This window comes from Thunnus thynnus, chromosome 19, assembly GCF_963924715.1.
Source record: "Thunnus thynnus chromosome 19, fThuThy2.1, whole genome shotgun sequence".
NCBI classification, from domain to species: Eukaryota; Metazoa; Chordata; class Actinopteri; order Scombriformes; family Scombridae; genus Thunnus; species Thunnus thynnus.
Genome location: NC_089535.1, coordinates 17,333,245 through 17,360,057, shown reverse-complemented (window position 1 = coordinate 17,360,057; position 26,813 = coordinate 17,333,245). Strand labels below are relative to the sequence as shown.

Here is a 26,813-nt window from a genome sequence, read left to right as displayed (position 1 = left end):
TCTGTCAGTTTGTGAGTGTTCACTCACTTCTCCAGCTCATCCTGTGTGTGTGCAAATGTACAGTTGGTTCCTCGGGGACAGCCTCCCTGCTGACGAAGGTCTCGGCACATGCTGGTCTTATACTTGCTGTTGGCCTGAGGCTGTGAAACACACAGACACAATGTAACTGTAACATTAAACTGATGCATCACCTCTTCTGTTCCTCAAGGACACGATCATTTTATTGCTTTTCCCAGATGATTTTTAATCATAGTATTAATATTTTAATATTGTTGTCGTCAATTAAGATATAGTACAGCTCTTACAGTAGTTTGAAGCTAGAAGTTGTGGTTATCATAAAACTTGGGTAACACTTTATAATAATAAGTGTAAAGTTCATGTCACGGTGATAGTTAATGTTTACTCTTTATAGTGTTTTTATACTGGTGTGACAAATTAACTAAATCCAAGGTGAAAACTCATTGGAGGTTGAAAGGAAAGAGTCTTAAAATTCACAACATTGGATGCCAAACAGAAGACACTGTGCTGGCAAAAAAGAATGATTGCACAAGTCAAAGCTCACAAACAGGCAAGGACACGCTACAAAAGATTATTGTTAAACACCATAAAAATATATATCAGATACTCAAATCATAACCTCCGTGATACATTGTCAACAGAAAACTATAAATCATTAGCTTCATAAATTTTGTGTTTATGGCAGGGCTGCCATTTCATAACTGTTTGTCTCCAAAGCAAACATACAAAAATATTTTATGACTATTATGGTGTGATCAGTCTTTTGGGGGGTTTTTTTTTTTTTTTGCATCTTTTTTTCACTTGGGGGAAAATTTGAATATGCTTTTAATACACAAAACATCTCAGCCCAAGGGTAAAGGCAGATGAGTAGAAGGCAGCACGCACACCACTTGATTTGTCTCTTTTCCGGTGCAGGGAATCAATTCCCCTGAAGATCTGAAAAAAAGTCAATTCCTGCACACATTTATCACCTCTGCATTGAGGTCAGTCATCATTTGGAAGCCTGGTGGTCGCTCCTCAGCGTCGCACAAGGGTCAGAAAATATTAAACCATTTTGCCTGAAATTCTAATTTGATGAATTATTTCATCCCTCAAAGAATGAAAGGTTTTCCGCAGTAAAGGAATTCATGTAGGAATGCCAGGGATGATGACAAATTCATCATAGTCCTCACCGGTATTCAGACACTATATAGTGTCACAGCCACAGGTTGTTTATTTGTATAAGTTCCAACACTTTAAGAGGGCATGTCTTATCTGGGGGAGTGGGCAGATAAGATGTTTCATATCTTAGCTGCTTTATCTGCTAATTGTTAGCAGTTATTTTTAATGCTGTTAAATAATTAATGGTTATCTAGATAAGCACACAACCTTTACCGATCTGCTGTTAGTGGACAGAGATCATTTTATGTCCTTTTAACTATTTTATGCCACAGAAAGGACTAAATTGTGCTGTAGGAGCCTGAACAATTTATCTACAGTGCAATTTCTCCTCTAAGGATTGTCCTTCTTTACTATTCTGCATTTTTCCACTGTGGAAATATTCTGTTTATGATCTCTGTCTCTCTCATTGCCTGCAGCCCATCTCATTTCATGCTTGCTGTGTTGTCTATTTTAAATAATAAAACTTTTACAATCACGTCACCTAGCACATCACTGTACCTGTGGAGTGTCGTGGCTCTTCTTGCTGAAGTTCTGTATGAATTCCACCAGTCCGTGAACCACTAACTTCACAGCCAGCATCACACTTTCCAGCTCCTCCCACGATGGTGCCGGGTCATCTGCACACAGATCAACAACATATTCTGTTTAGTAGAGATTTTTATCACTATACAAGGTCTCAAAAAGGCATTATATTACAGGAAGCACAGGTAGTGGCAAAGACAGAATTTAGTGTGTATCACTCTGAAAATATTGCATAAATTAGTTGAGATTGGACATCCTAATATTTAAGCTTCAATAAAACTCTCTACCTGAGTTATTTTTGGATGAGGACACATGCAGTTTTGTCGTTATCCCCATTAAACAGTATGCTGACTAAAAAAGGCACCAAAAGAAGCTAAACATGTGTCTTTGATGGGGTTCCCCGTATGAATAACGTTATCCTGAGGACGACATGAATACGCGTACCAAATTTCTGCCAATCGATACCGAAACATTTCATTAAAATCTACAAATGTCACCCTCATGGTGTGCTGCAGGAGAAGTCACCAAGCTTAATTCTCTTTGAACCATGAAGGTCTGTGCATAATTTCATAGCAATCCAACCAGTAGTTTCTAAAATATATTTCAGTCTGGAGCAGAAGGGTGGTATAAATAGATATTTTTGTACTTTATAAAAAAAAGTATCCATTTAGTATCTGGTCTTGGTATTGCAGGGTTTGCAGACAGTTCCTGTGGGAGATGATACAGTAGCGCTGCAGGACTGTACTGTACAACAGTGATAACATCTTTATGACACTATAGACAAATTATAGTACCTACATCTGTGTTGATGTACATAATACAATAAATTACTCTGTGACAGAATAATATATTGTCTGACTTTTCTGTAATAATGCCAGAGGCACTTGGTTGTTTCATAACAATATAATAACTGACTAATAACTAACTAGATTCACAATACAGAATACATTTCTGAGTGTTTATACTGTCTGATATTTTAAAAGTCAACCACATGATTAAACTCTCTGCTTAGTCATTGTGCATAGATTACTAATTGTTTAACACGAGATGAGTCAGTAGTTTTGTGCAGGTTAATTGCATTTTAGTATGTGTGTGTTACAGCTTGCCTATTTTCATCACTTCTCAATCTCATTAATCTTTGTGGAACTCGACGAGCCCTTTATCCTGAAAAGTGTTAATAGTTCAGGCTCATTAGTAATCATTCGGGTGAATTCTGTTAAAGTCAAGTACCTGGATTGTGGTCTATGTTGGCTAGTAGCTCTAGGTGAGGTCTAAGGCTTGTGAGGTTGGCAGGGTCTCCTGTCCTCTGCAGAACGATTGTCAGCTCCTGAACGCTCTTTGCAAACGACTCTGGAGACTGCAACTAGAGCAGAGGATGAAGAGGAGAGTCAGTCTTATATGGCAAGTGGAGTAACAGCTCATTACTAATGACTAGCTTATGATCCACAGTGGTACCTTGTCAATGATCGACTGCATATGTGACTTGTGGACCAGGTCTCCGTACAGCAGAGAGGACCACTGCTCAGGTGAAATTCGTAGGCCAGCCTCCATGGCGATGTGGACGATCTGAGCGTCATGTTCTCTCCTGAGAGCCTCGTACGTACGAAACTCTTCCTTCAGCTGCATCAGTGAGGAGTCCTCATCTCGCTTAGTCACCTGAGGGACAGGAGGGGTCGGGCAATAGAGTGTCAGGGGAATAAGAAAGGTGAAGGGAGGTAAAATTGAGAAACAAGAGAGACAGTATGAACAAAAGACAATCTCACCATGTTGTTGCTGATACAGATCAAATGGAAGAATACTCAGTCAAATATAGAATATTCAACCTCAAAATGAAACTTCACTCATTATCAGCTCACTCTTATTCACATTTGCCATCTTGGGTGTTGAGATTTTCTTGTTTGTGTGGAAGATTCTACAGTTTTCTTGAAATTACTGTACAGGGGATTTGTTTATTAGTGTCTAGTACAGTAGAAAACAATTTATCTCATGAAGGAACAAGCCTCTGCTTTTTACTGCATAATTCATTTTTGCTCATTCAGGCAGAAAAAGGGCATGAGCACAGTGACTGAGATAAGTATTGGCATTTTGGACTAAAAAATGTGATAATATACTTAAAATGATTATGTTGCATAACTTGTTTGGTGAAATTTCATGTCGGTGTTTTGCCCTGACACCTGGCTGAGTGGCTGAGGAGACAATGAAAGTTTCATTTTAGGGTGAACTATTCCTTAAATCATAACATATTTTGGTTTGGGAGGTCCCAAATACTAAAAGTCGTACTTATGATTTTCCAGTTAAATGAGACAGAATTTTCCAAACAGTCAGTCTGTGTCTTCAGACTTATAAACTCAAATTCAGATCAGACAAAGGGGTTCTCCCCTTTTCAGAATCTGCCCTATGAGTAATCATCATAAGACACCGACACACACTACTGTGCCATAAACTATCAATTACAAATCTGCGGAGCTCAACAGTCAAAATTACAACTGAACAGAGTCAGATTTCATCCTCATTCAAGCACTTGCTGCTGTCCATCCTCTAAAAAGCTCTGTCAGGTCTTCTTTCTGTTCCTGCATTTTCATCTATCTGTCTCTGCATCTCTGTGCTGTCTGTCTCTATCCTGCAAGGCGGGGCAACAGGGGCAAATATAGACTGCTGTTACGTCACAGGCAGATAGCTGGCATTTCTGCCCTACCAGCGATGTCTGTCATCAGTTAACAGGCACAGAAATACACGCACGCAAACAAAATATAACTACAGAAGCCCATATCCTTATTACAGGTATGACTTTTAGGCATTAAAAGATATTGGGAGTATCATTTTAATGTCAGACTGAAGCTCACTCAGTTCACTTTGACCAATTTGAAAAAAACAAACACACAAACTGTGGTTTTGTTTATTTCAATTAGGCAGTTTATTGCTTGGAAAATATTCTCTCTAACTAATGACATGAAAATACTCATTTGAAGCACGATCTCTGCAGTAAAGGAATACTGGTGGTAAATGAGCATCTATTTAAATACCCTTCATTAATCAGGTCATTTATTATGGCTTGGGTTCTTGGGACAGCAGCAAACTGTGGTTCTTTTGTTCAATTTGACATCGACCACATTAAAAGAGTTTCTTTTTTTTTTTTTTAAATGGAGCACTGAAGAGTGCGGCTTGCTCACATGTTCTTGTATGTGCTCATATTTATAGGTTTGTTGTGAATCTATGTGTGTATGCTCATTCATATTCCCTGTACCTTGAAGCAAGAGGCCCGGTAGAGCAGCTGCACCACATGGCCTATGCTGGTTTTGGAGGCTTGGGGGAAGCGAGCCTCCAGTTTCTGGACTACAAACAAAACCAGCACCTTCCTGGATAGAGCCGAGCCGTCCTCCAGAGCCAGCAAAACTAGCTTCAGTGCATCCTCCTGCATAGCTGATGAGGAGTTAGGTAGGTGAATGTAGGGATAGAGCAAAGGACAGCAAGAGATGAGGACGGAGGGAGGAAGAGAGTAAGAAAAAGAGATGCAGAGAGAGTCAGAGAGAAATATTCAACAACACATTCAAACAGTCACAGGTGAGCATGCATACAGTATGCATGCAAACACCGAACATATTCTCAAATAGCAAAAGCTAAACAACTAACCATTTTATTTCTAACACATAGAGGTGCTATGAACAAGGTGTCCTCAGACTTTTAAATGAACTCATTCTGATATCATGATGAGAAACAGTTTCCCAGTCAGAATCTGCCCTATGAGTAATCATCACAGGACACCAGGTACCAGCTCCAGCAGTCAGTTTGATGAGGCAATCTAAGCAGGCAATTTAGACAATTCAAAAGGAAACCTCTGGACACAATGGGTCCAGTCAACCAAAGGCTAGTCTTTTAAAGTCACACACAGAGTAGTTAATATAAGAGCTTTGAACAGTCATGTGATTTCAAGGGTATAAATCCAACAGGCTTACTGTGACAGCATTGTATACTGACTTAACAATAACTCAAAAAAAGCTACAGTGGTTTTCCATCCAATTTTTCAATTGTTTGTATTCAAAGACATACAAAAAGGAGTAAGCGCAAGATAAAACTTCATTGTTCTCACAATTCTGTCACATGCATACTAGCATGCACCACCTTTAAAATATGGATGCTAGTATTACATTTCACAAGTCTTATGCAAAAATAACACTTGTGGAATCTTCCAAAACATTTATCACATTCACGCATTTCAAATTAGATTCATTGCCTTGCCTCACAGATTTACATGTTTGAGTCAAGAAGCATGACGTTTATATCGCTGATGCGTGTACTGTATGCCATGCACACTCACCAGGCCCCAGGAACTGGCAGCCCCGAGCCCTCACCGCTGCCCAGAGGTTGGCAGAGAGTTGCTGGGGATTCTGGTGCTGCAGGATGAGCTCGGTAACCGTCCGTTCACCCAGCGACCGGCCTGCCCGCACTGCCCGTACACGGCCCTCCTCCTCTACCAGCTGGCAGTTCACCAAAGTCACCAGCTTCCTCTGCATGGGCCGACTCAGCACGCTTGGACTCAGCGTCGCCACACCTGTGGTAGGTGACAGCTTTGTGGTAAACAGTGTATGTGTGAAACTTCATCACCGTGACTTCACCGTCCACCGTTTACTTCAGTTCAGATCAGTCATTTTTAATCTGACTGATTTTATCTCAATTTAATTCTATCTAATAAAAAGCAATGGCACACTCTATAATTCAAGAGCACTGATATGGATGAGAGAAAATTCATCCGGAAATAACAGAGCGGCAGCAAAGGCAAGTCTTTTATAACCAGAAAACCTTCAATAATGATGTGGTAGGTGGATTTAAACCCCTAATCGTGGGAGGGGTGAGCCCTGAAGGCATCAAATTCTCCGTTTTTGTGGTTAATGCTTCTTAGGGAACCAGGCATGACAACATGTGAACTTCAGAAATTATGTAATAAGTCAAAAATTACGTTATTGCAGCCAAAAGGAATAAAAGATGAATGCTGCCACAGCATTATCACCCAGAATTAGCTGAAGAAAGAAGCAGAACTACTGGTCATTTTCTTATGTGGTTACACAGAGAGATGGATTTTTCTTCAGTACGATATAAGTACAGAAGCTTTTAGGCGTCATGAGAAGTGTGAGAAGCATGAATGCCAAGTTACACAGACAGCTGAATTGCGGCCCCCGCACATTTGGTAAGAAGAGCTTCATTTTCTTTCTCAAATGTCCTCTGAAACTCTAAAATGTACCATCAAAAAACAAACATAATGCACACACTTGTGCAGTCACATGTACCTTTTGCTCCGCTGATAGGTTTTAGGTAGAGAGCGAGCTCCTCCACGCACACCTTGCAGACCTCATAGTGTTCAACCTCTGCCACGCTGCTCAGGCTCACCGGCTGCACATCTGGGACCTAAGAGACACGCGTCATGAGCACACAAAAACACACAAAAGACACAGACACACAGGAAAAGGGCAAAGTTTCGAGTTTGAACTTGCTGTCTCATTGTTACTGTCTCATTATCACTCACATAAACATGTCTTCATTCTTCATGACTCACCTGAGCTCCAACCAGCTGCAGCAGGGCACAGTTTACTGGCAGCAGGTCGATATCGGTGCTGATTGGTGTCTGATCAAAGGGGCAGGCCTTGCGGTGCAGTTTGTGTAGGCAGGTCTTACACACCGTGTGGGAGCAGCCCAGGCTGATGGGCTGGTGGCCGCTGCTGTCAAACTCATTGTAGCAGATGGGACAGGACAGGAACTCTGTCCACTGGGCCGCCTGCACTGGCATCCTGCCACCAATCCACTGAGGGAGGCGTCGCCGAACTCAGGGGGAATGCATGTCAACACGTCCTGACAACAGCTCCTGCTCGTCAGTGCCGAGTGTGACTGTGAGGAACAAGACATTCAGTTATGTAGTAGTAGGTTTATTACATGTGACATGACGTTAGCAATACTGTTAAAGACACAACACAGTAAACACAGTATGTTGTTAACAGTATGTTGTAAAAGCAGACGATGACACAGTATCTGATTAACTGATGTGCACAGTGTCCAGCAGATTAAGAAAAGGCATTAATATTATTACTTTTTGAGCTCTATCAAGCGCAATATATTTAGCTAAGCACGCAGGCAGTCTTCAGCCTCTCTTGTCATAAAAGTAATACATTTATTGAATTTAATGTAGGCCATAAAAGTGCTCTCTGTCTTTTTAAAAGAAGTAGTTGTCAAATTCTCAACACATTAAAAGGCAGCACATCACTTCCCTGTGAACACAACTTGAACAGTATTAAGCCCAGGTTTACATTTCACTCATCTCAAGCATGGATGGAGATATGTTATTTAAACAATGTCAAAAAAAGACCAAAAATGTATTTATTAAAATGGACTGTTTGGAGTCAACTTAAAGTTAAAATTGTGTTGCTTAGCTGAACTCTAACACGGATACAGCTCTTGATGAGCATACCAACTCTCTGTGGCTGATTCTGCCCTCTTAAATTCTTCTTAGAGGAGGGTTAGCCAACAATACAGAAAATAACAGTAATAAATAGATATCAAAACACGACTTCTGTTAATAAATTACAGTCGACCAAATATTTGAGAGCTGCTAGGAATTTTTAAGACAGGTTAGACCGAAGCTATTTGTTTTCTGAACAAACAAACTGATCAACAGTAGCATGTGTTGTAACTCCGCAAAAAGGTTGAAGATAATTTAAGAACAGCGGTCACCCCTCCATTATCTCTTGCAGGACCCAAATAAACAGTAAAGGTTCAATTTGAGAGGTGAGCATTAATTTTGGAGTGAAATCAGTCATGTAGAATCATATTTGGCTTTCACAATGCTCTTTAAAACAAATCCTTCCTTGTTTTGTGAAGTCTGAGGTCATGTTGAATCATAATAATACCGCATGAGCAAATCAGTACACAGACGACTGATAAACACGGACGGTATTCACACAGGTTGAGAAAGACAGAGCTGAATAATACCAGCATCCTGTGTCAGGAAAGGTTTGTAGGTCAAAGTCTTTGTTTCTGTCAAATGTTCCCAAATGTCTTTAATAACTGACCCTCATATAAAATGTGACAATGCTACATGGTGAGACAGACAAGAACTGTATCACTTATTTTGAGTATCATCAAAAAGGTAAACATCCATATGAATGCAAGGAACTCATTCTTGATACTGCAGCATTCTGACAAAAGTAAAATATAGGCTACTTTACTGATTTTGCAGCTGTTTTTGTTAGTTCCATGAAATAATTGACTCAGAGGCTGGCCAGTGGTAAAAGGCACCGTATACTGCATGGAGCCTGTAAACGAAAGTGAGTTACTGTTACAGTTGTTTGGGTTAGGGTATTTATTTCACGTCTAGAATATTCAATAAAAGCCTATAAACACATCAGCAAGGAAACAATATCTAAAGGTGATGTTATTTAGCGAGAGGGGAAGATTCATCAATGTCATCAGATCGAAAAAAAAAAGCACCCATGCAGGTGCTACCAGCAGCTCGGCCTGCGATCTGCAGTTTAAAATCACTTTGCTTGTCGAAACACCACTATCATAAGAGATCTGTGTCCATTCCTGCTTTATTTTGTTTATGCCTCTTTTAAATTCACTTTTTTGCATGTTCCACAAAATTTTTGAAAGCATTTTACACCAGGAAATGTCTCTCTTCTTACATAACAGTACACCTCCTGTACGCTATTTGATGTATCATCCCATTAACCAAATGCAAAGCCTTACATAAATAACAGCAAACATATAGACAAAAAAACATCATCCTTCTGACTCCATTATGCAAAATGTTTTGGACACAGTGTGCAGGCAGCGAGCACCTGTTGCTTCTAGAGTCTCTTGCATCTGTTCAAACTGCTCAACAGAATAACAGCTGGTCCCAGCCCTCACCGAGCAGGTGTCATAAAAACCCTCAAAAATAATCTATTCAAATGGGTTTAGAGATACAGTAAAAGATCTTACACACAGAGAGAAAAAGAGAAAAGGAGATTAGAGAGGACAAAGCACCCCAGTTAACTGACTCTACCGGTTTTGAAAACATGATGCAACCAGTGTTTGATTCTGAAAGCCTGTGCAGCCAAATGTGGACTAAATGAGCTAAAAAAAAACAAAAACTGGCATATTTACAGAGAAACATCACTTATTTTGTTATAAACATTACAGTGTATGACTGTGTCCATCGGAGAAATCGTAACTCACACGTCCGGGAAAAATAAGGACCAAAAAATAAGACTCTGCTGGTTTTCTAGGCATTGTCTGGACATAAAAAGCAACTTTTAATTATAAAGAATAAGTCTTTTTACAATATGAACATGCTAGCAAAGAAAGACCAACGGGGAACAAGGAATAATGCGCATTACGCACGCGTTGTACTCATTAAACAATAAATTCAACAACCTAAAAGCTCCCAAAAAGCTTTTTTGCCCTCATATCATCTATATGGCGAGGTGCCACTTATAATATCAGTTATACGCACCTTCCAAACAGCCCGCAGCGCGCGTTGACCGCATTGGCAGCGTGGACGACTCCGCTCTGTCCTCGCGCGTCATATTTCCTTCCGCGAGGAGCCCGAATTTAACACCGATTACGGCCATTGTAGCCCACAAACTGCTGAACCGCCGCGTGAGGAAGAGTGAGGTAACGCTCATGTGATGAGACGGGTTCAGGGGGAAGTTTGGAGATGAAGAAGGTGGGGAGTTTCATCCAGGCGCTTGAGCCCAGATAAAACTCTGGTGCGCTATGTGTTTGCAGATTAGGGAGTGGTGCAAACTATGGGGGCAACTGTTAACCGTGATTCACTGGCTGCAGTCACGTTGACAGCCACCTGTTCCTGTTCTGAGCAACTGCTACATCCTGTTTTTTTACAGAGGGCTTCTGGCAGAATACAAGAAGTCTGGCTTCAGTCTCTGTGTCTGAGCAGAAAACAGTATTCCTGCCTACAAAGCTGGACAAAAGCCTGTATACTGTCACACCACTTGGAGATAAATAATATGTACTAGATCCTCACATACAAAATATCATGATGTGCTCAATACTTGCATAGCTTGCATGAATGGATCACTACTCATGTATGCAAGCATGCCTCACACACAAAAAGCCCCCATAGTCATGAATAAATCTAGTCTTGTGACAGGGAGAAGTGGGCGTGTTGTATTATTACAGCAGACCAGAACTTCCTCATCACACTCTTCTCCTTGGGTGATTATTTTAAAATGGGGAAATTGACCTATGAGCTCTGCTTTTATACTTTCAGGCCTGTTCACGCTCGCAATTCACCTCTAACGCTTTGTCCGAGCTTTGTAGCATAGGAGAAGTTGAGGATGTGCCGTTTTATACACATGCAAGCATCAAATATCACAAGTGTCCACTTTTAAGAGCAATCCATCCCTAAAATTGTTGAAAGAAGGCTTTGTAGACTTAAGCAGTGATTTGCTGTGGCGGCCTGTTGAGCCACCCACTCCGCTGAGCAGTGGATGAGAAGTACATTGTGTCTTTACAGCCAACAGTTGGTGAGCTATCATCTGGCGCAGGACAGCGAGTCCACACTTGGCCCCCTCTACGTGGGGGAGGGCATCTGGAGTTTCCTTTGGCATGTCTCAAAGAGAGAGACAGAAAAAGTGAAAGAGAGAGAGCGTTTTTCAGTAGAGGTAAGAATAGTTTTTACCACGTGATAACATTTTGGCCCATCCTCTCTTCTTTTCAAGGGTCTTTATTAGATTTGGACTTTGGTTTCGAGTCATGGCGAGACCGTGATTGGGTTATGGTCGGGTTAACATAAGGGTAAGATTCTCACATTGCCAGATCTTCTCACCATGTCTGGGCTGTGCCAGCAGAAGTGAAAGGTCAGGTAGGATATGGGTGGAAACAAACAAACATGGTCTTTAGAGCATAGGGCTTAACAGTGTTAAGCTCACTAGAATTCCTACAAAATATATCATGTCAGGGGGAAATGTTCTTGAATGTTTCTCTCATGGCCAAAAATTGGGCCAAAAATTTTGGATTGTGCACCATGCACAATCCAAAATTTTTGGCAAAATTTTTAGTCAAGCATGAAGCTTTTTAGCAACTCGTGGTTGTTGTTACCCATAGAAACAAGGACTCTGAAAAACAGAAAGCGAAAGCAGAAGGAAGCAGAAATCAGCAGTCGGCCAAAGGGAATCTCATCCAAGTGGTAGAAGCCCATTTCACATGTGGGATTAGGTTATGGTGAGATTAAGAGCTCAGGTTAGGCATGCAGTAATGATGGATGGATGTGGTGGGTATGGGGTTCTCAGCCCCAATGTGTGTGTATGTTGCTCTCTCTCTCTGTATCCTTGCAGGAATTTGGTTCTGATTATGCTGCGCCACGACATTATATCTGTCACTTCGCAACTCTAGCTTGAGTATTTCTGTAGGCCCAGTGGAGTGAGTTGGCACAGTTACCTCTATTGTACCCCAGTATCTGTAGAAAGACATATCAGGGACAGCAGCATCACATCCATCTGTGTATAAAGAAGGTGACTAATGGTCTGTGTTTAGTGGAGACCAGACCAGGTGAATTTATGCTTTACAATTAGAAACTCCCTCTGCTGTTGCAATGTGTTTGACAAACTCTCTGGCATTGTAGATTAGCTTTGATATCCATCCATGAGACTCAGACGCTCAACAAGTTTTGGGGCCTCCTCATAGTCTACTGGTGTAAGACACACACCAAAAAACTGCAGCGTCTCTGGGAGTCCATTCTGGCATGTCATCCCCTTTAGTCTCTTCCCGTGTTTCCTGTCAATCTCAACAATCAACTATCAAACAAAAGCAACAACTGAGCTGTCTCAGGATGATCGAGCAAGTCCCACATCATCTGAAGGGTGGACACTCACACTTACATCACCCCAAAACCCTTCTGCTACACATGCATGCACATACATACATACAGAAATACATACATAAAGAAATAATATATGGATACATGGACGTACAGACTATACACAAATGCACATATACAACCATGGAGTATGAGTTGAACCTAAAGCAAGGGAATGTGAAGTAACATGAAGACTGCCAGCTCCTCTCGCTGTCACCGTAACCCCAAACTTAGAACATTCCATGTATGTGTTTGTGTGTTTGTGTGTGTGTGTGTGTGTGAGTCTGTCATAGGCTACTTTTGGAGACAAATTTCAGACTAAAGACCAGTTGACTGGGGACGGCTTCTCTAATTGGGGACAAAAGCCATGTCCCCAATTGGTAAAACACTGATTTTTGGGTCATTCATTAAGGTTAGGGTCAGGGTAAGTCTCCAGGAAATAAATGTAAGTCTATGTAGTGTCCCCAAAAGTGACCTAGGACAACATGTGTGTGTGTGTGTGTGTGTGTGTGTGTGTGTGTGTGTGTGTGTGTGTGTGTGTGTGTGTTTGTATGTGTGTGTGTGTGTGTAGGCACAGTGTTTACACCAGAGCCTTGAAATCAAGATAATTTTAGAAAAAAGTTACTATCGCTCAGCAAAACTATCATCACAACACAAGGAAAATACTGATTATGATACTGACTAATCTGCAATTTACTACTTAAATCAGTATTGTGGCTCATTCTTTTTGAGAACTATGTTGATGAACTGGGTAAAAAAAAAGTAGAGCTGCTACGATTAGTTAATTAGTCAATTAACAGAAAATTAATCAGCAACTATTTTGATAATCAAATAATCCTTTCAGTCATTTTTTAAGGAAAAATGCCAAACTTTTGGAGGTTGCAGCCTCTCAAATAAGATTCTTTGAAACTTTTATGTATCAAACATGAAAGTAAACTGAATATCTTTTGATTTCAGACTGTTGATCAGACAAAACAAACACAACAAAGACATTTGAAGACATCACCTTGGGCTCTAAGACATTATAACGCAAATTTTTCACTGTTTTCTGACATTTTATATGCAAATAAATGAATCGATGAATCGAGAAAACAACTGACAGACTAACTGATGAGAAATGAAAATAATTGTTAGCTGCAGCCCTAAAAAAAAAGTTTACACTTCATGACTCACTTTACTTTAATTCCATAAAGACGCTAGTGACGTTTTCAATTCCTCCCCAAATATGTCATACATGCCTCACACAGCCCACTCTACCTTTTAACATAAACTCAAGTATCAAGACTCTTCAACACAGCCTTCTGGGAACAGCGTGGTGGGTAAAGCACAACAAGACTCACACCAACCACACCTCTGAAGAAAAAAAAAAAAAATTCAATATCAGTTTAAAGTCAAGCGAGCTAAGAACATAATTTGAGTCTGACTGAAACACTTCTTATCCTACAATACATTTCTATTGACAACAAAGTGAAGAAAATGTAATCACATTGTGTCTATGAGAACAAAAAACACCAAACTTTCAATTTTTGGTGGTGTAGGAGGCAGCACCTCTCGGTTGCCTGTAACCACAGTAAGCAGGTAAATGGTGAAGACAAAGTTAAACTTTAACTCAGAGAACTGATGATGCTTGTTAATCTTTTGAAAGACTCCAGTTTACAGCTGCCTCTGGTAAGTATAAGTAACAAAACACTGATGCATTTTGCAATCTATCATTCAAAATCACATAAAATCAGATTGTGTGATATTATCATACACATCATTTTGAATTTTGTTTCTATATGGCCACAACAACGGTTCTATAGCTGCCAGTTTTGCAGTGATATTTGAAATGCGTCATTGCACGATTTATTACAGGATTACTACATTGTTTCACCATGTCTGCTCACTTGTTTTTGAGTTTACAGTGGGGGTTTGTGGGTCTGTGTGATTATTTATTCATTACGCTTGTCATCACAGTGTGTGGGGGTAGTGTCTGGGTGGGAGGCAGGGCAACCATAAAGCTCACACGCTGCTCTATTATACAGCATGCACAGTATAGGCCTACTTTATGAACCCTGTGAGATGTGTCTGCAGTGACAGGAGCAACTAAGAGTTATGCAATTTAAGTGAACCATCAGTTTCTTTAAGACTTGGCTCCTATCAGGTTGCTTCCAGTTGCAAATCAGTGGGTTATAGAGTAACCCCTCTGCATGACAGGCTGCTGCACACTTAAACTTTATGATGACAGTGTGGTGCATTTCAGACTGAAGCCTAGAGTAAATAACATTCAACACTTCAGCGTGGAAACTGCTCTACTATGGCGCAGGAGGCACTTTGAGAGCAAAAGTGATGCTCCATCATTCAATTCACTTTTGTCAAATTCCTATCACCATGCTTGTGAGGCCTAATAACAAAAACGAACCAGTCTCCATGTTTAAAACAGCATATCAAAAAATCCCATGTTGCTTTACAGCATGCTATGACTGCCTCAACTCTTTCTAGAAACCCTGGTTTGCTTTAGTAGCTGACTGTAAGACACGGGCCCTTAATATCAAGCACAACATGCCTCCTTATGATAATGCATCCAGCACCAGTTGCAGAAACTGATAATGAGCTGGTAGCCGGATAGTTCCAGGTCTAATGATATCATTTCTGAAATCTGTAGCTGCTAACCGATCTCACATTTTCAGCTAAGGAAAACAAAATCAAGTAAACAACCCTAATTAGCCTATAGACAAAATATCAAAAGGTATTGCACGCATCAAACAACATCTCAATTTGAGAAGCAGGAGAAAGTAGCGCGCACCTCTGGATAAGTCACTTACCTCACGCACAACACCAGAGCACCAGAATAAACATATTCATAGACATCCACAGGAGCGCATCAAAATGATTAAAAAAAAAATCTTAATCACTTGCAAAACAACCGCAACAGCCAGCCCAGGGAGATAATTCTTGATGCGAAAGGGATGAGGCACTACATTTTAGACCACTGGAGACAGGTCCCTTGGTCCAGTTCTGATCCCCTGCCCCCCTTTCCGAGAGTACATGACGGACACGATCGCTCAGGTACAGTGAGCCACACACCCTCAGCTTGACAAACCAGCGCTGAGAGGAGATGGTGGTATCGCTCCGCCAGTGATGGTGCCCGAACTGCGCCTCAGACTCACTACCGGGCTGTACAGGCAGAGAGCAGCTGCACGGCTACACATCATGCAGGCCAGACCCTGCCTGGGACGCGGTTTCGTTAACCCTCCGATGGTTCGGATGAAAAATGCTCGTGCGTAATTGTCGGAGGAGCGGTGTGTGTGAGGCACTATTTTGATGTTGTGGGCAAGGATAAAAAGAGATGTAAAGTGGCAAGCCGGAACAAGCCGCTTTTCGAGGCGTGGGCTGTCTGGTTTTAAAGGAACAGACCGAAAGGAAGCAGCGCAGCAAGAGGATGCGCCTCGACAAGTGCGCGTATTAAGAGGAAGTTCACACACACATATACACACGAAGTTCCCGCTCGCTTTACTGCAGGAAGAAATAGCATGCCTATAATGAGTTTATGACTTTTTATGTATGATAGATAAATAGAGTATAACCTCCCTTAACCTAACCACAAATAAAAGCGTTCAGCTCCAACTCGTAAATTAAACTATTATTGTCATGAATAGGGTATATTTGAAAGTAACCAAAGTCCGTCTACTGTGAGATATACTGTATTTTCAAATTGTCTTTTCATGACAAAATCATAACAATATCGTAATTAATTATTGTATACTGTATATATTGCTGTTTACCTCACTTTGCTCTGAACAGAGCCTTTTATTAGTTGTTGAGTATACAGTAAATTAAACAAAGGACTATGTTGATTACAGTGACTAGTCTACTGAGAGTGTAATCCTATTAGTTGGATAGCTTCATCCTGTATATTATAATGGACTTAGTCTGGCGTCTCAGTATGTTTTAATAGGACCATTGGCCATATGGCTTTACCTCCACTGTTGATGATTGTGTCATACTGTAGTACTGACTTTCTCTTCACTACTGTAGAGGTGAGCCCACTCATTATGAAGACATAATGTGACACATTGCCACATTGCATTTTGGAGCTGTATGTTATATACTTTCTATATACAGAACCAAAACTGTACAATCAAGTGCCAAATCTGCTTCTTAGGGGAAGAAAGTTGTGAATGCACTTCTCTCTGCAGCCCTGATATTATTGTTGTGATCAGAAACAATCTTAACAAAGATGAGATGCTTTATGGCTTGATGAGTTGTCCCTGCGGCAAGACAGAGGAGGACTGAGTTGATTCTGTAGAAGGATGTACGTGGTCAGCAACATGTAAGACTTGTCATCTGTTGCACTCCAAAATCCCCCCTGTGCACATTGTTGGTGTAGCAAGCTGCTATCTGCATATTTGGCTTGTTGTTGACTCAAAAAAGTGACTTTAGTTTGTGATAGGTACCTGTTTCTGTGTTAAGTGCTGCATACAGCACCTTAAGAATCATATCCGGTTCAAACTCATACTCACTTTGACATTGACTTAAACAGCAATTATTTAATTACTTCATTTGGTTGTTGTTTTTTATATGTGACTTGCTGTCTGGAGTAGGCAGTTTGCATAATCAGAGAGGTGTCCTTAAAAAAGGGAGCAGTCAGTGTTGCAAACATGGGATCAGGACACCAACACACTCTAACATCATCCTGCACTAAACTGGGGTTAAGGGCCTTGCTCATGGGCACCTCAGTGGTTATGATGAAAGAAGAAGAAAGTGAACTAGGAAGTGACCTAAGAAAGTGCTGCATCCTTCCTTGCAGCTCACTGCAACATTTGGCCAAATGGTGAGCATGGGTGTATGAAAACTATATCTCCCACTAACATGATGAGTAATTTGACCCCTTGATACAGTCATGACGAAACACATGCATATATACTTGAATGGATTAATTCTTAGAAGACCAAAGTGGAAGATTTTCTTGATGTCCTAACTGCAGATGCACTATGTCAATTTTTACTCATCTTTCCTCCTCATATCCATCTCTTCTTATTCTCTTCCAGCTCTGTTGTCTTTATTCTCCTCATACCTCTTAGTCTCTCATTCATAATGGAGATGCCCTGAATGCCACATTTACTGTTTGTGTCTGTGTGTGTGTGTGTGTGTTTACGTGCAACTGTGTGTGCATGTGCATGTATGTATTTTGACCTACTTCAGGGAGATACTGAACATCAAATGCTGTTAAAGGGAATTTTGAGAGGATTTGACATCAATGGAGAAATCACATGATCAAACAATGTCAAATTAATATGTATCAGTTTTTGCCGAGACTCTTCTTTCAACATTTCATCACATAAATATATTCACAGATGAGAAATTTGGTTGCAAATAAGGCAGGTATAGGCTTCCATTGTAATGCAAGAGGACAGAAGTGAGTATACTTCACATGCTTGAGTTTATCTTTACCTATAAATATTTTCTGTCTGTCTTCCTTGATCACACACAGAAACACATATACTCATTTCGCACACACACTCATTTCTGTACTGACTACACAGCCCACCATGCATTCATCATTTGTCTGCATACAGACACACACGAATTTCCTGCCCGTGGCGTCTCAGATGCCCCAAGGAGGGCAACAACTAGTGTCCCATTCACTGAGATGAGTGACGATGACATTTCTGGGCCGAAAGGAGAAAAGGAGAGACATGAAGGGAAGGAATGGAGTGAGAGAGCATTGAGAGAGCATGGAAACCCTCTCAGCCATGCGGGAGAACCCACTCATTTATAACGTAATGCTCACTGAGCTGCACACAATTTCAGTCGGGTCAAATGGTGAAGCAATAGTTGTCTGTGAACCCCAGCCTCACTGTAATAAAAGGAGTAACACTATATAGTTTTCAAACAGAATTAGCAAACAGGCCAAGAGACAGTATTTTAAAACTGTAAAGGCATTTAATATTTACATTACATGTTTTAGATTGTCTTATCAAACATTTCTCTCCTATATTCTAGATAGATACATGTACAGTAGCTTATCTTCCTAGTAAAGCAGAAAAACACATTTTGTTGTCTGTAAACACCATAAAATACAGAACCATTTTATTTTAACACCTCTCTCAGAGGTGTTGAAAACAATGCCCTCTATGTGTTTGCATTCACTATTATACAGTATGTGGCTAATGATATATCATGATGAAACTTGTACATTACATGGTGCAGTTCTTTATTTGGTGTATTGTAGTCACTGAGATCAGGAAAACACTGCTGAAGGCAAAGAAGGGCCATTACTACTTATCATTAGCCAGATGTTACAGTGCAAATGCATTGAGTCAGTGATTCTCAGTCTGTATGATGGGAGACACTGCTGTAGCTGTAAGTGAGCTCATCTTTGCTTTGAGGTTTTGCTCCAATGTTAACAAAAACGTCCGTGTGTGACACATATAGTATAGAAACATACAGCCATTAAGATCCAGTATTTAAGACTGATGCTAGAACTGCTACTTCCTCTTCTGTCCACAGCCTCCTCAAGCACGTTTTGCAAGCTACTCTTACCATGAATGACCTTCAGGTGGCGCCTAAGGCCTGGCTTGTGTGAAAAGTGCACAGCACAGTAGTTACACTTATGGGGCTTATCACCCATGTGCACATTGAGGTGGTCTTGCAGCATGGCCTTCTGCAAAAACGTCTTGTGGCACAGTGGGCATCGGAAATTCTTGACACCAACGTTGACACGGATGTGCAAGGTCAGGTTACTCTTCTGAGAGAAGCTTTTCTCACAGACCAAACACAAGTACTGCCTGTGTTCCTTCAGGTGGCCCATGTAGCTCTCCAGGTGCTGGAAAACTCTGTCACACCTCTGGCACAGGTATGGCCTCTGGACCAATACGCTGTCTGTATCTTCTGTCAACTTGTCTGCAGTAAAATGACTCTTTGACAGATGTGCTCTAGAGAGGCAGAAGAGATTGGAATCCATCAGTTCTCTACCTTCTTGCAATAGATCTGCCAGCGAGAACATTTCTTCCTCTTGTTTTGTCTCTTCCACCTCTTCTTCATCTTGATCCTGGGAGCTGTCCCCCAGTTCTACATGAGGAGCAGGACTACTTATGGTTGGGGAGGATATATATATATATATATATATCTGAAAGCAGTGGCAGGGCATAGCTTACCTTTTAGGGCACCTATAATGTGATGGATTGGGTTGTTTTTGTGAGCAGCCTGGATGTCTCCACCTTCCTCTGACGCCAGGGAGCTGAGTGAACATGCTGTGTCTTCCGATAACTCAATTTTAGCTTTAACCACCTTCTTATCCTCTCTGACCTCCCTCAGTTCTTGACTATCCACTTCGGTTCCTTGGCTAACCTTTAACTTGGACTGAAGCACAGCCGCTCTCCCTTCCTCTGTATTTGCTTCCTGGATGCTGTTGCTGGGCTGGACTATATCAATTTCCTCCTGATACTTGAAATTGGTACCTGGCCAGCCGCTGTCCGGCTGCTGGATTTCCTTCTTGTCTGAACATTTCTCTAGTTTCAAGAAAGCCAAGGTGGGACTGAGGTACTGGGAGACGGCCTGGGCGCACTTCTCCACCACCTAGCTCATCCAGAGCGCACTGGCTGCAGTGAGGTAGCTTACCAGTTCTCTTAGAGGGACCTACAGTAATAGATTTGTGATAGAAAACAAGAAAACAAACATAGAAAACACTAAATTAGGTAATAACACAGTACAGGATACATGGGAAACTTCCACATTGGACCTACATTGTGCTACTCTTTCACAAGCTGTAGTCTTGACATTCCATATTTAATCAAATTATTCAGGTCAGACAGCAACCTTAAGAGCATACTTAAACCTGCACTGGTGTTAATAGTAAGGCAAGGCAAGGCAAATTTATATATATATATATTATATAGCACCTTTCAGACAAAAAGCAATTCAACGTGCTTTACAAGGGCATAGAAATACATTGAAAATAAGACATTAAGAAGAAATTAAGATTGTATTTAAAAGACATTAAAGCAAGAAGACAAAAACAAGCAAATAAATAATTTAAGATTAAAAACAAACATATTTTATTTATTGGAAAGTTGCAGTAAACAATAATGTTTTAAGCTCTGATTTAAATTAGCTGACAGTTTTAGCAGACATCAGGTATTCAGGAAGCTTGTTCCACAGGTGGGGAGCATAGAAACTAGAAGCCAATTCACCTTGCTTGGTTTTGATCCTGGGAACACTGAATAAACCTGTCCCAGATGACCTGATGACATGAACTAGTTTTTCTGTTTCTTGTTTAGACAAAAATCCTTTAATTCTTGCTAGCCTATGTTTTAAGGTGGCGGTAGGCTGGTTTTGTAACTGTTTTTATGTGGCTGGAGTCAAGGTGAACACTGACCTTTAATCTTTCTTCTTTGGGGCAAAAAACAGTTATTTCAGTTTTTTCTGTGTTCAGCTGTAGAGAATTCTGGCACATCCACTCATTGATTTGTTCAATGCACTTATTCAGCAAAAGTAAGGGACTGTAGTCATGTGGTGACACTGTTATGTAGTGTTGTGTGTCATTTGCATAAGTATGGTAGGAGATGTGATAATGTTCTGTAATCTGAGCAAGGGAGAGCATGTAGATATTGAATAGAAGAGGCCCAAGGATGGACCCTTGATGAACTCCACATGTTGTTTTAGTTCGCTCAGATTCATAATTTCCAATAGTCCTCATCTTGTAAATATGATTTGAAAAAATTTAGCATAGTGCCAGAAAGTCACACCCACTTTTCCAGTTTGTGAAGCAGTATCTTATGATCATCAGTGTCGAATGCCGCACTGAGATCCAGTAATAACAAAACTGAAATTTTTTGACGCGTCAATGTTCAGATGAATGTAATTTAAGACTTTCACAAGTGCTGTCTTGGTGCTGTGGTGTGGTTGAAATCCAGACTGAAAAGCACCGAAGAAACTGTTTTGCACTGAGAAAATGTTGAGCTACTGAAAAACAACCTTTTCAATGATCTTTCCTAAAAAAGGTAGGTTTGATATGGGTCTGTAGTTGTTTATTACTGAGGCATCCAGATTAGACTTTTAAAAGCAGTGTAATAACTTCAGTCTTCAGGGCCCTTGGAAAAAGGCCTGACTGAAGAGAACAACTGACTATTAGTAGTACATCTGATACTATGCAGTTGAAAACATCCTTAAAGAAGCTTGTAGGCAGAGTGTCAAGGCAGCAAGTAGTAGATCTAAGGTGTTGGACAATTTCTGTCAAGGTTGCATAAACTAGGGGGTAAACATTTGCCAAAGTATCTTCAGTGGTTTTATGCTGAGACACAGGCAACATAGCCATTTTGGCCCAGATGGAGTTGCAGACTGTTTGTCTTACCCTCAGAATTTTATCTGTGAAAAAAAGATGCAAAGTCATTGCTTGATGGGTAGCAGTTCAGGAGGGACTGATGCTGAGTGGTTTGTCAACGACAGTAAATAAAGTTTGGGCATTATTGTTATTTTTATTATTAAGGATCTCAGAGAAAAAGGTATGGTGAAGTATGTGGAATACATTTTCTTTCACACGTGAGAACAGAACTACAACCACTGAGTGAAGTTTTCTCAGTCATCTGTGACTTTCATATTATTCAACGCCCACTCCTTTGTTGTATGTTCCTCCCTCCTGTTTTGTTATTGTTACTGTTGATGTTCTTTTATCGTGTCATTCTGTTTTGTAGTGTAGTGATGAATTTGGAGATATATTTTGCTCTGTTTTGAAAGAGTTTATGGAAGCAGAAGATCTTATAGCACCTCTAGGAGCCCGGTGTAGCAGGACAGGAGCAGTCTCTTGCCAACCTCCACACTGGAAACTACACCCACATTCATCTCTGCCCAGCCAACGTGGAGCAGGAACTGGTCACATAGGAAGTCTGAGGACGCCGCCAGCACCACTTGGTGACTGTGGAAATGGAGAGGCTGCACAGTGGTGCCTTGTAGACCCCCAAGGAGGAGTGTCACATCACAGAAGCGGTGATGCTCTCTCAGAGCATTCATTTTGCTGAGGATGGAGTCACCGTGGGTGGGGAAGCAAAAGTGCAAGGTTTCAGGGGAACTTGACATGTTGGTCTGCCTCTGTATGATGGAATAATTAGTGCAGGTAGAAGATTTGTCAGAAATGCTGTGGGCTGCATAAACAAGTATTATTCCATATTTGTCTACAAGTACTATATAGGCAACACTTTTCATAAGTTTTTCTCAAAATGGTTGTGAGTGTATTTCAGTTTCTTAGTTTGTATGAGCCTGAAAGTGTGACTACATTTTTTTAAATCTAATTTGATGAAAGTTTTGGCACTCCTGGTAGATACATTAGGCCTATACACACTGATTTACAACCAAATCACAATCCCCATCCCATGCCATTATCATCATCATGAAAAGGTTTTGGTCTGCAGTTAACCAAAATCAATGCACTGCAGTCAGTAAAATAACTTAAAGAGACAAGCCACTGACATGATTATCCAGCCCCACCTTTTACTGCAGGCGCCTTCCGTGATGATGGATCCAATGAGAAGCGCAATTCTCCTTGGCTGTAAAACACAATTGCCCATGACACAACAGTGGTTGTCCATGTGACAGTTTAACCACCGTTTAACATTACCAAAAAAATGTTGACGGTCAGTCAACCCACGTAAAGAGATGTGATGCATGTTTCAGCGGTAATGCAACAGTCACTGGGACGTCCTTCGGCTTTCTGCTGAGGATCTTAAATTTAGGCTGCAGCGTGTGTTGCGCAGGAGCGCATGGTTTAACTAACCCATTCAGTGCATTAAGGGTGGGAGGTGGGGGGGGGGGTTAGCCGGGTTTTTACCATGGCACTGAGCAGTCTTGAGATCATTATATAAATACGACAATTTACTGGAAAAATCCAGTTCTTTAGGGGAAATGGTGTAACGCCCAAAACAAACCGCATGGTGGTGATAACGCTCAGAATATTCATTTTAGTAAACCCCTCAAACACGACACTTAAACTTTGAGAATTGGCTGTCAAAGACGGTTTCATGCGATTTTGTTTTATAAATCTAAATTATCCGTGTAGCTGTACAATAATAATATGATTACATGCATACTATATTAAATATTTTTCGCTTTATATTTTTCTTTATTGAATCTTTTTCCACATTTGTACATGAACAACTGTAAGGGGCCCTCAGTGTCTGTAAGGTTGAGAAACCCCGTGACTGATTTGGAAACTATAAAGAACAGCTGACAGTGCAACAGTCATCAGTTGTAGCAATTTAGTTTGCAGCGTGGCAAAAACAGACACACTAAAGCGGATTCATCTTCCAGTGAAACAGATTAAATATCATAGATTAAAAGGAAATATCATTTAGAAACACTAATTCAAACAAATTAAAAAAAAACAGGACCCATGAATAAGATAAAAATCAATAAGACAGTGGGATAATAAGACGGGGACTGTACTTATGGGTAAAATGAATTGCTAGAGTACAAATTAAGTGATTTTATTGCACATACTGAATGCCGCTCAAACTCTTTATTTAAGGTATCAGAGGTATGTTTGCCTTTTGCCAGACTCTTCTTTAAAAGTGTCTGAGATAGAGAACTGTTGCTCACCCATAATCTTACTGGCTATCATCACATTCAGAGTTCAAAATTTAGTCTTATTTTCAAAAGAATAAGAAAAGTACTTGCAGAAATTAAAATATTCAAACTGAAGTTTGGGCAAAACATATCAACACATTTGTTTTTATTTTCAGCAGAGCTTTTTATGAATATACAGTTGCTGTGTTTATGTAGTTTCTCTGTGGGCGTTTTTGGAAGCCTGTTTTCACTGTATTTGATGTGGAGAACTGAAGTTTTGCCAGCATGATTCTGAACTGTATATCTCTATGAGTCTTGAAAATATGCAGGTTAGTTGTGAAATATATAGTCTTCATAAACATGCACAGTATGTTCTGCATTTCAGCACTGATACGGTGGAGGATGGAGACTGAGGTTGATGGTCCACAGGAACGTCCTGAAGGGAAACAGATGTTGCAAGTGAGTCTATTTTAACTGAACATGATTCAGCTACCCCTTCTGTTTTATAGAGTAATAAGTAATCATATCAATCACCACAAACGGTGGTCAGCAATAAATAGCTGATAGACTTTTATGACTTTTTGTTTTAAAAGAAAAAAAAAAAGTCACATACAGATTTTGAACTTGTTTTTTCAAATGTTTTATAGCTAAAGAGCAAATGTCCAAAAACCGGCAGCTGTACAAACATCTGTCCTTTTTGGCAGCTGCAGTTGATATCGTGCCTGAGTTGTGCACAAGATGACTGTAAATCCTATTTGCAACATTAACTGTGTTTATTGATTTTGTTACAAAATGGGCCGCTATCAATCAAATTATTGAGAAATGTATGAAACAGAATCAGCTTTATTGCCAAGTAAGTTGTCGTATTATATACAAGGAAAATAACTTGGTGTTATTTGGTGTGTAGCAGTCAAAAATATGAGTCAAAAATATACACAAAATTAAGAGATCCTTTTTTTTAACTTTTCAAAACAACCATTTCAAAGTGTTTCGCAAACAAGAACAAATAAAACAAAGGAGGAAAACAATCACATACACAAAACAGTTAAAATTAATGATAAAAATAATGGATAACAGTAAAACATGAAAGTAACATATAAAATAACTAACAGATAAAATAATTGAGCAAAAGTCATACGGTAGAAGTAAGTTTTGAGCAATGATTTAAAAGAGGGAAGTTCATTTTCTAGTCCAAGTTCCTCTAGTAAGGTGTTCTAAAGGGTTGGAGCCTTCTTCAGCCTTGACTGGGGAATAGCTAACAGGACCTTATCAGTGGATGTCAGGCTTCATGCCGGTGAGTAATGATTTAGAAGCTCAGCCAGGTTGCTCGGTGCTATTGAGTCCAGGGCCTTAAAGGTCAAAAAAAAAAAAATTGAAAGCAATTCTAAAACGGACAGGCAGCAAGTGAAGGGAAGCTAAAATAGGGGAGATATGATCATGCTTTCATGATTTGGTTAAACTAGTGCAGTGTCCGTTCAAAATGTGCCTGTTTGGAATGGGCTGATTACTTGGCCTCTGGCCACTACTTCAGCACATTAATTAATTACATTAATACAGTTGATGTAAGGTGTGAATGAGTATATACACCAACAACATGAAAGAAACTAACACTCTATTATTCACAGAAGTTATAAATAATGATTACTCTATAGTACATAAATGTTTTTCATTTCAGGTAGCCGAAAATAAAGTGTATCGATCATATTGGGCTCTTAGATTGTTCCTTTTTTCTGTACCTTCAGTTCAGATTTGAGTTGGTATGTTTGCTCTAAAGATTTGTGCTTTGTCTGTAATGGTGCTTCACAATTGCCACGGTCTTGGAACATATGAAACCGCATGATTGAATTGTTTTATCCCCATTCAAGTTAGCCAGAGGGCTAAACCAGAAGTAGCCGGCGAAAGTCACTAGTGCACTTGCTCTATGGGCCCTAAAGATGCGGAAGCAATACAGAGGAAGTTGAACTTTTTTGGCTTCATGCGCCACTAAGTAACTTTCATAGGAATGAACTGGACCCCGTCTTTGACGCTGTATCAGGTTCTCTTTATACATCCATGTTTTATGCGCATAACTACAGTCATTGTGTATTGGGCTCTGAGCGCTTCTAAAACGCAGGTGACCTACACTCAACAATGTACCTGAAAGTTTCCTGTGTAGTCACTCACTGCTGATCTGCTTAATGTGCTGCTAATGCTACGCTTTCTGTCTAGACATGGGGTAAGAGTGTCCATTCATGATTAAAAGTTCTGTTTTCACTGTCTACTTTTCTCTTTTTAGAGCACATTTCTCTGACTCGTGTCATGCCTCATCTCTGCTCTCTCCCTGACATGCTGGAGTCAGTTGGAAGAGCCCTGAAGCTCCGCCCTGCCCCTGCACAGAGTGGAGCGGCTGATTGAGAGCTGGTTTATTCAAATTTTATTAATATTAAACGTATGGCGTGTCCAAATTGCACCGAATTCGACACGTACTCCATTTGTTCCCCAGCCATACACCCGCTAAGTGTGAAGTCAATCCAATGAATCGTTCAAAAGATACGCAAAGGACATACACACAGACATACAAACACACAGACAGAAATTCCTTCCTTTAGTAGATAGAAGTCTGGCGGCTACATTTTGGGCACCATGCAGTCATGTTTTGGCCAAGGCATGTTAACACTGCATTACAATAATCTAGCTGAGAAGTGATAAAAGCATGAATCACTCTTTGAAGATCATTAAAATAAATAAAAGA

General features: G+C 40.3%; 1 protein-coding gene and 1 pseudogene across 3 annotated transcripts in view; both read right to left on the bottom strand.

Annotated features, from left to right (window-relative positions):
- Positions 1–15,860, bottom strand: part of rc3h2 (ring finger and CCCH-type domains 2) — a 30,197-nt gene extending 14,337 nt beyond the window's left edge. Inside the window, exons 1-9 of one of the 3 annotated variants that reach the window (XM_067575031.1) lie at positions 15,349–15,860; positions 7,250–7,578; positions 6,984–7,101; positions 6,017–6,250; positions 4,946–5,121; positions 3,157–3,357; positions 2,932–3,064; positions 1,678–1,796; positions 28–140 (exon numbers count right to left, since the gene is read on the bottom strand). In XM_067575031.1, the coding sequence (XP_067431132.1) occupies positions 28–140; positions 1,678–1,796; positions 2,932–3,064; positions 3,157–3,357; positions 4,946–5,121; positions 6,017–6,250; positions 6,984–7,101; positions 7,250–7,480 (1,325 nt within the window). In that variant the 5' untranslated portion in view covers positions 7,481–7,578; positions 15,349–15,860. Of the gene's footprint in view, positions 1–27; positions 141–1,677; positions 1,797–2,931; positions 3,065–3,156; positions 3,358–4,945; positions 5,122–6,016; positions 6,251–6,983; positions 7,102–7,249; positions 7,579–10,180; positions 11,157–15,348 lie in introns of those variants that run through there. The other 2 variants (XM_067575032.1, XM_067575030.1) reach the window with 2 other exon arrangements.
- A 2,625-nt stretch (positions 15,861–18,485) lies between these two features.
- On the bottom strand, positions 18,486–24,461 carry LOC137171099 (zinc finger and BTB domain-containing protein 26-like; annotated as a pseudogene).
- Between the last annotated feature and the right edge of the window lie 2,352 nt (positions 24,462–26,813).